At 31.2% G+C, this 14,302-nt stretch overlaps 1 protein-coding gene and 1 long non-coding RNA gene across 3 annotated transcripts in view; one reads left to right on the top strand and one right to left on the bottom strand.

Annotated features, from left to right (window-relative positions):
* LOC125854272 (uncharacterized) overlaps window positions 1-14,302 on the bottom strand; it is a 30,565-nt gene that overhangs the window by 3,156 nt on the left and 13,107 nt on the right. The gene's annotated exons all lie outside the window — the stretch shown is intronic.
* LOC125854269 (inositol phosphorylceramide glucuronosyltransferase 1-like) lies at window positions 6,847-13,330 on the top strand. 2 transcript variants are annotated; one of them, XM_049533766.1, is made up of 10 exons: window positions 6,847-7,333; window positions 8,553-8,673; window positions 9,364-9,549; window positions 9,849-10,012; window positions 10,806-10,913; window positions 11,165-11,302; window positions 11,383-11,487; window positions 11,739-12,006; window positions 12,097-12,220; window positions 13,075-13,330. In XM_049533766.1, exons 1-10 carry the CDS (start codon window positions 7,106-7,108, stop codon window positions 13,214-13,216), a joined length of 1,584 nt encoding a protein of 527 aa, XP_049389723.1. In that variant the 5' UTR covers window positions 6,847-7,105; the 3' UTR covers window positions 13,217-13,330. The 2 variants fall into 2 exon arrangements, with proteins under 2 accessions (XP_049389723.1, XP_049389722.1); XM_049533765.1 differs by having other exon boundaries at window positions 11,721-12,006.

Here is a 14,302-nt window from a genome sequence, read left to right as displayed (position 1 = left end):
TAGTATGTATGAGGTACAACTAGTACTAGTTGTGTATGAGAGGAAATATTTTATTATAGATATATTCTAATCCGTGGACCCATTTTTTGTTTTTTCTTCTTTGCCTTTAATTTCTATTTCCTGCTCTTCTCTAATCTTTCCCTTCTTTTTTCTAATTTTATGTTTTTCTTAATTCTATATCCAGTTACTCCCCCAATATTTTTCAGTATATAGATGATTTTTTTTTGTTTGTTTTAACAAAAAATATTTTTTTAAAAATAATATTCTTATCATAACTACATAATATATTAATAATTAACATAATTTTTTAAATATAATTAATAAGACTAATTTAGTAAAATGAATCTCTAATACAATACAATTTTAAATTTATACATAAAAGTTATAAAAGAAAAGCGAAACACTTGTTATTAAACTAAACATTAAAGAATATTTGCCATTTGACCATAGAATTTAATATGTTTTTTTTACTGTATTTGAAATACATGGAGCAAGAGTTGAAAATAAAATTATGTTTTATTTTAATAAAAATATATTTGAAATAATATTCATATTTGAATGTACTTAAATATAATATCAAAAGTGAAAAATGAGTTTAAAAATGGATTATACTAACATGTTTTTCAAATTTGAAATATACCTTCAAGTTGAAAAGTTGTATTTCAAATTTTCATGATCAAACATCAATTTTTAAATAAAGTAAAAAAAAAAATTAAGATAAATTCTAAAAGTAGAATTTAAAATGATACGAAATATGAAGGTGAAATTTTTTAAAGTAGTATAAATGAAAAATGAGAGAAAAAAATAGAAATAATTTTAGTGGTCAATTTTTATGACATAAGTGACCATTTAAAGAATTAACTTGAACTTTTGTATGCTCATGCCTTTTTTATTTAATGATAAATAAATTTTTTTTTTAAATTCGGTTAAAACAAATAAGTAAAAAAAAATATTTTCATATGTACAAAATGAGAGAGTATTAAATTGGTTTCAAAATTAATTTAAGAAAAAGAAAACAGAAAATGAGAAAAGAGAGAAAAGAGAAATAGGAGGCAAAGAAGAAAAACAAAGTGTAGGTCTCACAAGTTCAAATATAATAACAATTAAGTAATCCCTCATATAACCAGTATAAGTTGTGCCTCATTCATAATAAAAAATTTCGTGGTGTGATGGAATGAATGAAATTTCTTAACCATCAACTAAAAATTTTGTATTCAAGTTTTAAGAGTCCTAATCGACATAAATCTGAATTGGTTAGACTAGTCCAAAAATGTGGAAATATGATTTAAAAGAAATAGTTAATAGTTTTATTGCATTTATATTATCTTTATTAGCAACAACAACAAAAAGGGAAATATATAAATGTACCACCAAATTTGATTTTAGCTGAAGTAATTATTCCAATTTTTAATACACACATTATGACACCTCAACTCGCCTTTTTTGTGTCAATTGAACATTTTAACTTACAAAATAATCATCAAGACAATTTTAAAAATTTATGTACGTCAAATTTGGTTGTTCATGAAAGTTTATGAAATATAGTAAAAACGAGTTGGAGTATTTAATGGTTAGTTAAGACCAAATTAAAGTATCTAAATATATGCCTTCAAAATTAAAATAGTTATTTATCAGCTGAGATTAAATTTAAATATCTTTTTATGTCTTATATAAAAATATGAAATGTTTCTCCAAGTGTATATCAAATAGAAATAAGATCAGCATATACTCCATCTGTCTCAATTTATGCGACACAGTTCGTTTTTTAAGAGTCAAACAATTTAAGTTTGACCGACAATTTACGCATGGAATCTTCAAAATTTTTGAAATGAAATTTATATATTTATAAACTACGTAAAAAACACTATAAGTCACAATAATTGACAATTGAAAATATTTAAAAGATGTATGCAAAATTTATGGTTAAAGATAGAATTGTTTGAATCTCGTAATCTAAAAAATATCATATAAACTAAGACAGAGAGAGTACTTTTCTGAAATATTGTTTTTATTTTTCTTTTGTAACCTAATACACTTGTTCATCATCCATACACAATCTTGAGAACAAGGTAGTTACAATTAATTAATTATGAATAAATGGACAGGTCACAAGAAGTTTGGTAGGTGATGTGACAATTTAATTGATTAATAAATGAAAGGGGGGCAGAACTGCCAGACACCACAACCAAAGACCCATGTGATAAGTCAAGTGGCCAATTATTTCATTTTCCAACTTTCAATAAGTAGAAAAATTGCAAGAGATAAAGACATATTGCATAGATCAGTGAGTAAACCTATCAAATGGAACCATGTAGGGAATGGGAATCCATAGTAGTTATAAATAGACCTTTTTGATTTGGAATGACACAAGTACTCCTGGATTATAATCGAAATTTCAAATATATACTTTAATTAAATTAAGGTTCTATTATTATTTTGAATTCATTTTTTTGTAATTTTGGCACCTTTTTGGCTTACGTGGCATTCAAATATCTCTCACGCGCTTCAACTGATAGAGTGGAGTCACGAAGTGTGTCATATAAGCCAAAAGATGTACAAATTACAAAAAAAAAGAATTCAAAGGAATAATAAGACTTACTTTAGTTAAAATGTGTCTCTACAATTTTGATCATAGTTTTTTGAATAGTTTTTTTACCCTAATTTCTTTATTCATTTGTTTTGTCTTTGTGACACATTTCAGCAAATATTTGGCAGGTGAAAGTTGAAAGGAAGCTGGTTGGATTAATGCTATTTATTTTGCAAGAAATACAAATAATATTTAATTCAAAACAATTCATTGAAGCAAGTAGATGAGGTTCACTAGATTGAGTGTGCCAAGGGGGTGGGGGATTGAATCAAAAACAAAATAGTAATGTTATCGTACGGAAAAATTAGAAAGGTTCCCACTATTTCACTGAGAATTTTTTCCGCCATGTATTTTCCTAATAAATTGGTGAGAAAATCATGTATTATAGTATAAATTTCTCACTAATTCACAATGAGAAAAACGTTTATTTCTAATAGTGTTAGATAGAAACTACTCATATTTTTGCATAAACACTCAAATAATATATTGATTGATTTCATGTAGTAATTAGGTATTTCTTCCAAAAATATTGCACAAAATAATTATTTCTCAACTGTAAACGTCAAGAGGATAAAGTGAAATTAACTCTCATTTATTGTTGTAAAAAGTCTGATTTCCTTAACCGTATTCTATATTTTAAGTTCACTTAACTTTAATATAAAACTTTTAATATAAATAACATCAATTTACTTTCATCTAAACACACACAAAAGTTCTTAATTAACTAACAAATTATAAATCATGAATTTTACTAAGTTTTTAGGAATAATTTTTCTTAGTGTGATTTTTATAACAAATGTTGAAGGTGTTGATGAAGTTATTAAAGTATCTTGCCAAAAAAAATGTAGAACATGGTGTGTCTTTGATTTTTGCTATCAAAATTGTTTGAAGAATTATTGTCATGAACGTCCTCCTATTTCTTCTAAAGCCAATAATTGTCACGTCACTTGTTCAACTCATCGCTGCTCCAAATTAAAAGAAGGTATATTTATTTTCCTAATCAAGTTTTTGAGAAATCGAAAATATTATTTAAGAGAATTGTGAAGGTGTGGTTGATTAGCTATCAAGAAGAAGAGGAGGAGGAGGAAAAGAAGGAAGAATCGTTTGTTCGAGTTTTAAGTGAAAATATAAATATTTTTTATTAGTAACCAAAAATATTTTCCAGATTTTAAGTAAAAGCAGAAAAAAATAGCTTCTCCAAAAATAGGTATATTAAAATTTTTAAGGACAAAATACCCATATAAAACTTTATATTTAATTAATTTTGATTGGCCATTACTTCTTTTTAGCTATTTGTCATGTAAAATGTTTTTCTGAAAATATTGAACAAACCCAAATTACTAAATTGAACAAACCCAAATTACTAAAAGAAAATACTCTCTAATTTACTTAAGTCAAACACAGATTATTACTCCCTCCGTTTCTATTTATATGTCATCATTTTAGATTTCACTTTAAAAACTATGTGAGTTTACTATTGTACCTTTATTTAGTATTCTCTTGAAGTCAAATTTTCAATAAATGAACATAAATTAATTTATTTTGATAAATTAAATTAACCAATGAACATAAATTAATCATTTAGGGTGTGTTTGGTATGAAGGAAATTTTATTTTTAAACCAAAAGAAATTGTAATTTGAAGTTGGAGGAAAGTTTTGGAAAATGTTTTCCTTAATTTTTGAAGGGAAGTTATTTTCCTTAAATTTGAGGAAAATGAGTCGATTTGGAAAACATTTTACTCAATCAAACATGAGAAAATTGAAAAATATTTTCCGGAAAATGTTTTCCTTCATACCAAACACACTCTTAGTTTTCCTATTTTGGTCAAGTCCATAATTTCAAGGTTAATAACTCTCAAGGGTAATATAAGAAGAATAACGTTATTTATGCATTGGTTTTGTGAAATAATAAGTACTCTCTGTCCAATAATATTTGTCCAATATTGACTTGACACATCCCTTAAGAAACAATAAATAATAGGGGTAATATTACGATTTTATCCTTGATTTTATTAAATTTAATGTTTTGAGAAATATGTTAGATGATAAATAGACACAAAAGGTAAATTATCTCTTGATTTTTTAAACTGAACAAATATTATTAAACAACTATTTTTAATATAGTGAACAAGTATTATTGATCGGAGAAAGTAATAATTTCGTAATCACCATATAAAATAGAATATGTCCATCTAAAATGGGATGGACGGAGTAAAGTCAATATTACATTATTATCTACATTTAATATTTTTTTGGCGCAGATGAAAAGCCAAGGGGAAATTGCTTGGATGAATGTTCTAACAAAAAAATGTATCCAAGATTAACAATGTTATAGTATATGCTACTTGTTTTAAAGAAACAAAGTTATCCAAGAAAAATAAAAAAATAAAAAGCTATCTTGATGACTACAAGTGTAAATCAAGATTATGCTTCTAATGAAATAAACAATTTGGCAACTCAATGTTTTACTTGAGTAGCTGATTTAATAGAAAAAACTTTTCTATTTTCGTAAGGTATAGAGATAATGTTGCATACACATTACCTTTTTCAAATTTTACTTGTAGAATTATATTGGGTATATTGTTGTTGAGCAACTCGATCTTTTGATTATTTTTTTTATGCTTCCCTTGGAGTTTGTGTTGGATATATGAATAAAAGTCGTATACTGGTAACTAAAAATAAAAAGAAGCTATATAAAGATGTAAAAATTATTTTAATAATGTGAGATATTTTGTGATTAAAAAACGTACAAATCAATTTTAAATAGATAATATCACATCATGTTAAGAATATATTTGTGTTAACTTAACCACACAACAAGTTTACTTTCAAAATTGGGATTTTTTATGATAACACAAAATATTTCGTGCATCAAGCTTCTCAAATCCAATTGACGACTTGAAATTTAAAATGCAATAGTTTGAGTTTTAAAAACTTCAAACAGACGTCTCTAGATCTATATTGGTCAGACTATTAAAAAATCGCACTATAGTGTGTCAAATCCTTTTTAAAAAATGGCTTTTGAAAAATTTGATACGCACACAATAACATTTTTAAATATTCGAACAAAATAGCTCTGGTGTAAAATATAGAAAAATTTAAAACACATGCAAGTTCTTTTTGTAAAATTCCATTCCCACAAAATAAAGCTACAAAAGCAACCTATTACTAAGCATATGCTAATAATATTTCCTCATGGAATTTCAAACTGATTCCTTCCTTTAAATATTCAATTTTCAAGAAACACATTTTAAAACAAAAAAAATAAAATAGAGGAAATTAATTTAAACAAAACCAAATCAGATGCTTTTGTTAAATATTCAACACATTTTAAGATGATCATAAGCTTTATACACAACAAAAAAAATAGTTTTTAGCGACAATAAATATATATATTAACAAAGAGTGATAAAGTCTTTATCGACATTAATTAACTGTCATTGGATCCAGTATTGGTATAGGTTTTAGGGACATTTACAAAGAATATTAAATATCGCTAAAAATATGTTTTTAATGACAATTAATCTATTGTCGTTAATTAATATTTTTTTTTAACAAAAAAAATCACCAAAATATATTGCATAAAAAGGTTATCATGAACATAAGAGAAGATATTTTTTTTGTGATCCGTAAATGTTAATGAGGTAAAGTTAAATTGACTTCTTTTTTTGTTTGAATCTCATATCCTTTACCAAATTGAATGGTGAGTTGATTTAAGAGTCCGTCTAAATTGATTTTTGACTTAAAGTTAGAAAATTTAATTTAAATTTTTGACTTATTTTGATCATTTTAATTTGAAATTAAGTGCTTGTAACTATTTTTAAAAAATTAGTCAAATACTCCAAAAATAATCAATAAGTTATTTTGATTAAAAATACTTAAATAATAAATTAATCCAAACCAACTCGAACTTAAACATAAAACTTTTAATATAAATAGCATGTATTTGCTTTCATCTAAGCACACAAAAATTCTCAACCAAAGAGAACAATTCCATTATATTATTACAAATTATAAATCATGAATTTTACTAAAGTTTTAGGGCTAATTTTTCTTAGTGTGATTTTTGTAACAAATGTTGAAGCTATTGATGAGGTTATAAACGTATCTTGCCAAAAAAAATGTAGAGACAACCTCATTTGAATTCACGCATTGAAGAGCCCATTTTAGAAGACCACACTCCCAATCAAATTTTTTTATATCGAAACTCAAATACGAGACTTACCCTTCCACCAGGACCTATGTTGGTATGGTGTTATTGTTCCTTGTTCCATGCAATTTCCTTTTATCCATATGAGCACGTTGAGAGACGGTTGACAACTCCTATTTTCCAGAAAGACAGCCAAACCCAAAAGGGAGACGACAAACAAGACTATGAACATTGCCTTGGAGCAATAAAAATTCAAGAATCCATATGAACTTTGAAGAATTCAAAAACCCCAGTTGAAAATAGATCCCCTTTTTCAATTTCCATTTGAAAAAGAGAAAAAAAAACGATCTTTTTTTCAGTGTAGTGTGATGAGAATCAGTTATTTACGATTTGGGGTTTTATTCTTGTTGTGTAATTGTTTAATTGGAGTTTATTGTTCCAAATCTGATGAAGCATATGTGACCCTTTTGTATGGCGATGAGTTCTTGCTTGGGGTTCGAGTACTTGGCAAGTCCATTAGGGATACTGGATCCACCAAAGATATGGTAGTTTTGGTCTCTGATGGGGTCTCTCAATATGCCAAACAACTACTCCAGGTAGGTTTTGATTGTAACTTTGAGTAATACTGAATACTAGTACAAGAACATAAACCCCTTGATCTCGAACTAGTTGAGGTCGGCTATACTAATCTTATTTTAATTTGTTTCATTTGTACCTGTATCGGATACTCAATTATAGTTTTTTTTATAAGGTTGAGCTGGGAGATGTGAAGACTGTTGAATTGTTATTGTTCTAGGACTAATGAATTCATTTTTTCGCCTTCTATGTGTTTGCTTATAAGAACATAAACCCCTCGATCCCAACTAGTTGGGGTCAACTATATGAATCCATTTCGTTCTGTTTCATTTGGATCCATTTTGGATATTCAATTATAGAAACATCTCTCTACCGTTTAAAGGTAGTGGTAAGGTCTGCATACATCTTACCCATCCCAGACCCCACTTGTGGGATTACACTAGGTATGATGTTGTTGCTGTTGAGCTGGGAAATATAAAGCTAGCTGATTTGTTATTGTTGCTGAGCTGGGAACTGTAAAGATAGCTGATTTGTTATTGTTGTAGGACCAATAAATTAAACTTTTTATGTGCTTGCATGTTAAGAATAGCTCAGTATTGTCTCCAAGAGGATGACTCAGTGTTTAAGCCATAAGGGAAAAACCTGGTGATTCTGGTCTGAATCCCCCTGTACAATGCTTCAGTGTGTAAGCCCATCTATCCAGCTTCTGTGAGCAGGTTTTTCCCATCACTTGCATTGTGGGTTTTAGCTGATTGCCTTGTGGATTAGTGAAAGTACACAAGCTGAGCCGTAAACATAAATTGTTAGAAAAAGAAAGTTCACTTCCTCATGGGTATTCTTTAAGAGTGTAAATTGATGAATGTTTAGTTGATTGCTTTATTAGTGATCTAGGACTAGTAAGTAAGTGAATATTAAAATCTAATTCGAGTGTTGCTCAATTGTAAGAAGTAGTAAACTGGATCTATCTTGAAGATAGATTCTTTTTTCTATTTTGAAACTAAATCACTTCACATTCTTTCCAGTCAGTAAAAGCAAATCGTAAAAGTGGTACCTGTGAATTGTGATTTACTTTACCTGGGTGAAGTCCTATAATAGTCTTTGGTTTAGCTGTTATTCTTTATTGTAGCATTTATTCTTAAATTAATTGTCAATCTTTTTGTTTATTGTGTTGCTATTTCTATGCGGTGCTTAACTTTCCTGTTAAAATGGTTGTTTTGGTGTTTGGTTTCTTTCTTGCAGGCAGATGGTTGGATTGTGGAGAAAATTAGTTTACTGGCAAACCCAAATCAAGTGAGACCGAAGAGGTTTTGGGGCGTCTACACAAAGCTAAAAATATTTAACATGACCACTTACAAGAAAGGTAATTCTATATTGTCAAACTTCAACCTAAATGCTAAAGAAAGAAAGGGATGTAAAATAGAACCTTGGATATTTCTTAGGTGTTTCTAAACTTTGGCTTGATGAATTTTATTGTCTTCTTGATGATTTCCACCATTCTATGTCCTGTTATATAATGGATGGTATAAGTGGTCTAATTTAATTCAGTTTTCTTCTTCCAATTTTATTCCTTTAATTCAAACGTCATTTTGTCAGCCTGTTTTTAAAAAACTGATGTAGCTGCAAGTACATCGAGTATGTAATTGTACTAACAGTAAAAAATAGGTGAATATATCTGAAGATAAAGAGAACCATGTTCTGCTTCCATAAAACTTTATTTAGATGTAATGTGGCTTGAGCAATTGGAACAACAACAACATACCCAGTGTAATTCCATAGGTGGCTCGAGCAATTATACTGGTAATTTTTGTTGCCGATGTTATGCGTGTACTACCAGGCTCTACGCATTAGTATAATTAAGTCATCTCTTGTGTATGCTGTTAAACGGAAGGGCCATGGGTATGTGAAAGATAGAGACCTAGCTTGTTTCATTACCTGAATATTTCAAACAGATATCTCATTACTCCTGTAGTTTTCTTTTCTGCTAAGCAATATGCATATGGTTTTCTGACTTGTAGACCTTATTCTTGCCATTTCTCCCTTGTTTTGGCAGTGGTGTATCTTGACGCTGATACTATTGTTGTTAAAAGCATTGAAGATCTGTTTAAATGTGGGAAGTTTTGTGCAAATTTAAAACATTCTGAGAGACTGAATTCTGGAGTCATGGTGGTTGAGCCATCAGAAAAAGTTTTTAATGATATGATGAGCAAGGTGACCACTTTGCCTTCTTACACTGGAGGTATGGTTTAGCTGTGAACTGCTTCGGTTTTAAGGTTATATGTTGTCATCAGTCATCACATCTTTCTATAGTCCAACTTATGCTTCGGTTTTAAGGTTATATGTTGTCATCAGTCATTACATCTTTCTATAGTCCAACTTATGTTTCTATTGAAAGATTTTGATTATCTTTTATCATCTAATAATTTTTGTGAGATATTTTTCTAGCTCTGATAGTTCGTTACACAGATTTTTTTTTCCGTTGTCCTAATGGTGAAAATATTTTTGTTTTGATGATTATTGTTGCTTCTCTTCTAACAGGTGATCAAGGTTTCCTCAACTCCTACTATGTTGGGTTCGCTAATGCTCAGGTTTATGAGCCAAATTTGCCGTCAGATGTCTTAAATTCCAGAAAGGTTCCAGAAATGGAGAGACTTTCTACTCTTTACAATGCAGATGTTGGCCTCTACATGCTTGCTAACAAGGTGTGTTTGGGTTCAAGAGACTGTCCTTTCTTTGAGTGTGTTTTTAGTTGGTTGGGATGTGGTGTGTAAGCTTTAGCCTTTGATGAAAATATGGACAAAATACAATTAGTTTTTACACTCTTGGAGGATGCTTTAGTGCTTTCCTGGACCCTGCACATAGTGGGAGCTTTAATGCACCAGCCTGCCCCTTTACTCTTAGAGGAAGGATTCAAGCTGCCATATTTGTTTGATATAGGAAAAGAAGAAAAAGTTGACTTTCATGTGATTGGAATATGCTGATGTAGTATAGCACTTAGTTATCAACAATTAGAGAAATTTGATTGGTTCATACTATATATTTTATCCATAGAATAGTCTTTTCATAGAAAGAGAAATTTTGGAGAAAGCTCACAAACCATTTAGGAGAAACTGCTGCTAAATGTGCATGCTATTAATAGAAGGTAGTGAATGAATATATCTTGGATGGCCAGAGATAAGGGAGGAAAAGCCTAATACTAGTACCTTCCACCTCAAACCATAAAGTGGGAATGGATCATTGTCTGACTCCTGTTTTCTTTGGAGGACTGGACTCGTTGGTTTTGCCATGGGTAGGCCGTGGGGGTGAGGGGGTTTACCATATCCCGGGAAAAAAAAGATTTTCTTGTATGGCAGGAAATGTTTTCCCGCTGAAACAAAATGAGAAGGTTTCATATAGATGAACATAGCCAATTGTTTGCAGTAGATATTTTCGGAAGTGCATTAAATTTGCTTCCTTCTTTTGACCTTTATCTTTTCTTAATTGATGTATCTGCAGTGGATGGTGGATGAAAAAGAACTTCGAGTTATTCATTACACTCTTGGCCCGCTTAAACCGTGGGATTGGTGGACGTCTTGGCTGTTAAAACCTGTTGATGTCTGGCAGGTATTCTTGGTGTTCTCTCCTCAAGCCATTGCTAGTGCTCTTTGCATTCTCCAAATGTGATTGTCTTTTTCCTGCAATAGTATGCTCCCTGGTTCTGTCCCCCACCCAACATAAAACCTTTTTTTGTGTCTTCATGGAAGCTTCTTTTTTCCCATCTTGGAGATGAGGATGTCTTTTGATGTGGAAAAGGAGGACTTTTGAACTTGCCAGTACAAGATTGTGTGACTTTCTTGTGTATGCCTATGCTGCAGAATGTCAGGGTACAGCTTCAAGAATCTCTACCTGGAACTAGAGGCGGCAAAAATTCCAGAGATGAACTTCTTGTCAAATTTCTTTATTTGCTTCCGTTGCTTCTGATAGCATTTTGTTACTATCGGTCATTCTTACAGGTTGGTGATTTAAAAAAGAGTTAATTACTTAGACACTAGTCAAACATTTGAATGTATATTCTAAAAGATTGCTTCTGCAGACACAATCACTATGGCATCATATCAGACAAATGTACTACAAGGTCAGAGGAGGTGTCCTAGCTTATGCCTCTGTTCCTCCATCTGCCATCAGCTCCAACCAGCAGGTACCTCTTCTTCTTCCTCTCAGTTGTTGAGTTGTGAACATCCTGATTAAGTTCTGCACCTTCCTTACTATTCATAAATTGCCTATCATACAATGCAGAGACCGTAAATTCTTGCCTTCATAGTTGACATATTTTGGCTGCTGAAATTAATGACCATATTTCTACCATAATATTTATTTACTTATTGATAAGCATATGTTGACTTTCTCACATAATCTTAAAATGATAAACAGTCCCCAAATGGTATGAAGTTGAAGATGCCTACTTATCTGGGTGCGATATCTGTCTGTGTCTGTTTTGCTGCTGCTCTGGTGTCCCTTGGTCTTCCACTTTTAATCATTCCGCGCCAAGTAATGCCATGGACTGGTCTCCTTCTTATGTACGAATGGACATTTACACTTTTCTTCCTCTTGTTCGGAAGTTATTTGCACATAGTTTATCAGTGGGGAAGGGTTGCGGCAAATCAACCTGGACAATTTCCGGCTCATCCTGTATCTTTGGATTATGAACCTGGAAAAGGTTTGTTATGTAACCAGATCACTGAATTCTATTTTACTAAATTTGTTGGTGCATTTCTTCAGTGTTGCTGCCTATTTTGTTGCTTTGTAGGTCATCAGCGGCAGCAATCATGTTGTGACAATGCAGCGTGGTACTATGGGTTAGGGATGGCATTTCTTGCCATTGCAGCCCCAGCATTGCCTGGTGTTTTTGGAGTCACTTCTTTGTTTTTGAGGTACTTTCGACAGGATTTCTGCATTTCAATCAATTTTGTGTCATTTGGTTGTTGTCTATTCAGGCTGGATTTGAATTACATGATGGCACTTGATGTCTACTTGCCATGTGGTTCTTCGTTTCACCTAGGAAACTCGAAATCTTTTAGCCATCCATACGTATGAAGTTATAAGTTTATTGCAATACCATTATATAAATGGAGTCTTAATCACATCTTTAACTCATTCATGAATACGAAAGAAAAGTACGTGAAGATGATTCTTATAGGAAGTCCATTGGGTGAGAAAATACCAAGTAAATTTAGGCTTTTGTTAGACGACTGTCTCCTATGTTCCTTTTATGTTATCATAGTGAATTGCTTTGTATCCTTTTTTTTTGCTGTCTTATTTTCTTATAGTCGTGCTTCGAATTCTTCTTCTCTTTTGAGCCGAGGGTCTATCGGAAACAACCACTCTACCCCACAAAGGTAGGGGTAAGGTCTGCATTCATCTGACCCTCCCCAGACCCACTCATGGGATTGTATTGGGTATGTTGTTGTATGTTATCATAGTGAAGCTTCAACAGCATTGCTGGGGTGTTATGTAAGCCATCTTCTGTGACCACATAGCATCGCATATAGTTTCATTGCTCAAGTAAAATTTCTTGGTGATGCTGTTGGCTTCTCTGGGCTTCCAATTTCCTGCCCTCTCCTTTGTTTTCTGGTCCATCTTTACAGATACCTTTTTCTTGTGATAAGGCACTAGAATATCTTTCTATGTAAGTAGTCAAATAACATCTCTAGTTGAAGATGATATGATACAAGTGAACGTCTACCAAAAAACATTATAAAGCTTCGTTCTTATGCTTTTTCTACAGGTTAGGTTTGATGGTGGTAGGCGGCCTTATTTTGGCGTCCTTCATGACATATGCTTCGGAGCATCTATCGATTAGATCATTCGTGAGGGGATATGAAGAAAGGAACACACCAAAGAGTAGGAGTGTGTGTTTCTTATGCTGATCATGTCAATAATTTTGGTTTTAGCTAACTACAGGCAATCATCTTCTTAATCTCATTTGTAACATGCAGAATATGCTGGGAATTTTTTTATTTCTACTATGTTCTTTTCTTTTTTTTTTGGAAAAAAAAAAGTTGAGGGGTAATTCTTTTGTAAGGTTAAAAAGGTCTTATGTTTTCTGTATATGCTTCTTAAATTTGATTGATGTGGATGAGAGGATTGTTTATCAATTCTCAACTGTTGGAACACTTCCGTACCGGTAGTCGTAGTATTACTTTTGTAGGTTTTTGCTCCTTTAATTTATGTAAATATTTATTGTTCCTTGTACTTCGATTATCATATTATTTTGTTGTAGTTATGCTTCTTTTGGGAATGCTTTGTCATGCCTTGTTTAGTGTTTTGCTTGGTTTTTCACTGTTATTGTTATCTTGAGCCGAGCGTCTATCAGAAAACAATCTTTCTATTTTTTAGGTAGTGGTAAAGTTTGTGTACACTTTATCCTTTCAAAATTCTACTTTGTGGGATTATATTGAGTATGCTATTATCATATTAAAACATTACTGATGGAATGATCTTCGCGTCTTATTAGTACGCTAAGTAGACTCAATCAAAACTCTTCTTTGCTACCGATATCTTGATATTCGCTTTGAATTTCGATTAATTTGAATTTGGACCCCCATAGGATAAGCAAAAGCTCTTTAAACAAGTGAACCTACAAGGCAACAACAACTAGTTTATATTCAATCAATCACTTTTACAAATTGGAAAAAAGTAGACAGATAAAACTGCCTCTTTTGTCTTTGCATCCATTGGGACCTCAAAAGTGAATCATCATATTCCATTGTTGTCATCTTTTATCTTCTTTTTCTTGTGTGTGTCTGTCTTTATAAGTGGTTTGGACAGAGAATTAGTATTATCCAAAATGAGCAATCAAAGGCCTTGTCATGTCCCAAGAATTTAAGAATTCTAAATTATAAGATTCTCCTAATTTTTTTTTCTAACATTTAATCAAGCTTTTGTTTGAATGAGCTTTAACTCTCTTATTTTGTGATCTAAGATGATTAGATAAGGTTTTCTATGTGTGTTGG

The sequence above is a fragment of the Solanum stenotomum genome, chromosome 2, assembly GCF_019186545.1.
Source record: "Solanum stenotomum isolate F172 chromosome 2, ASM1918654v1, whole genome shotgun sequence".
NCBI lineage: Eukaryota > Viridiplantae > Streptophyta > Magnoliopsida > Solanales > Solanaceae > Solanum > Solanum stenotomum.
Note: the sequence above shows the minus strand (reverse complement) of the source record. Positions and strands in the feature narration are given on the sequence as shown.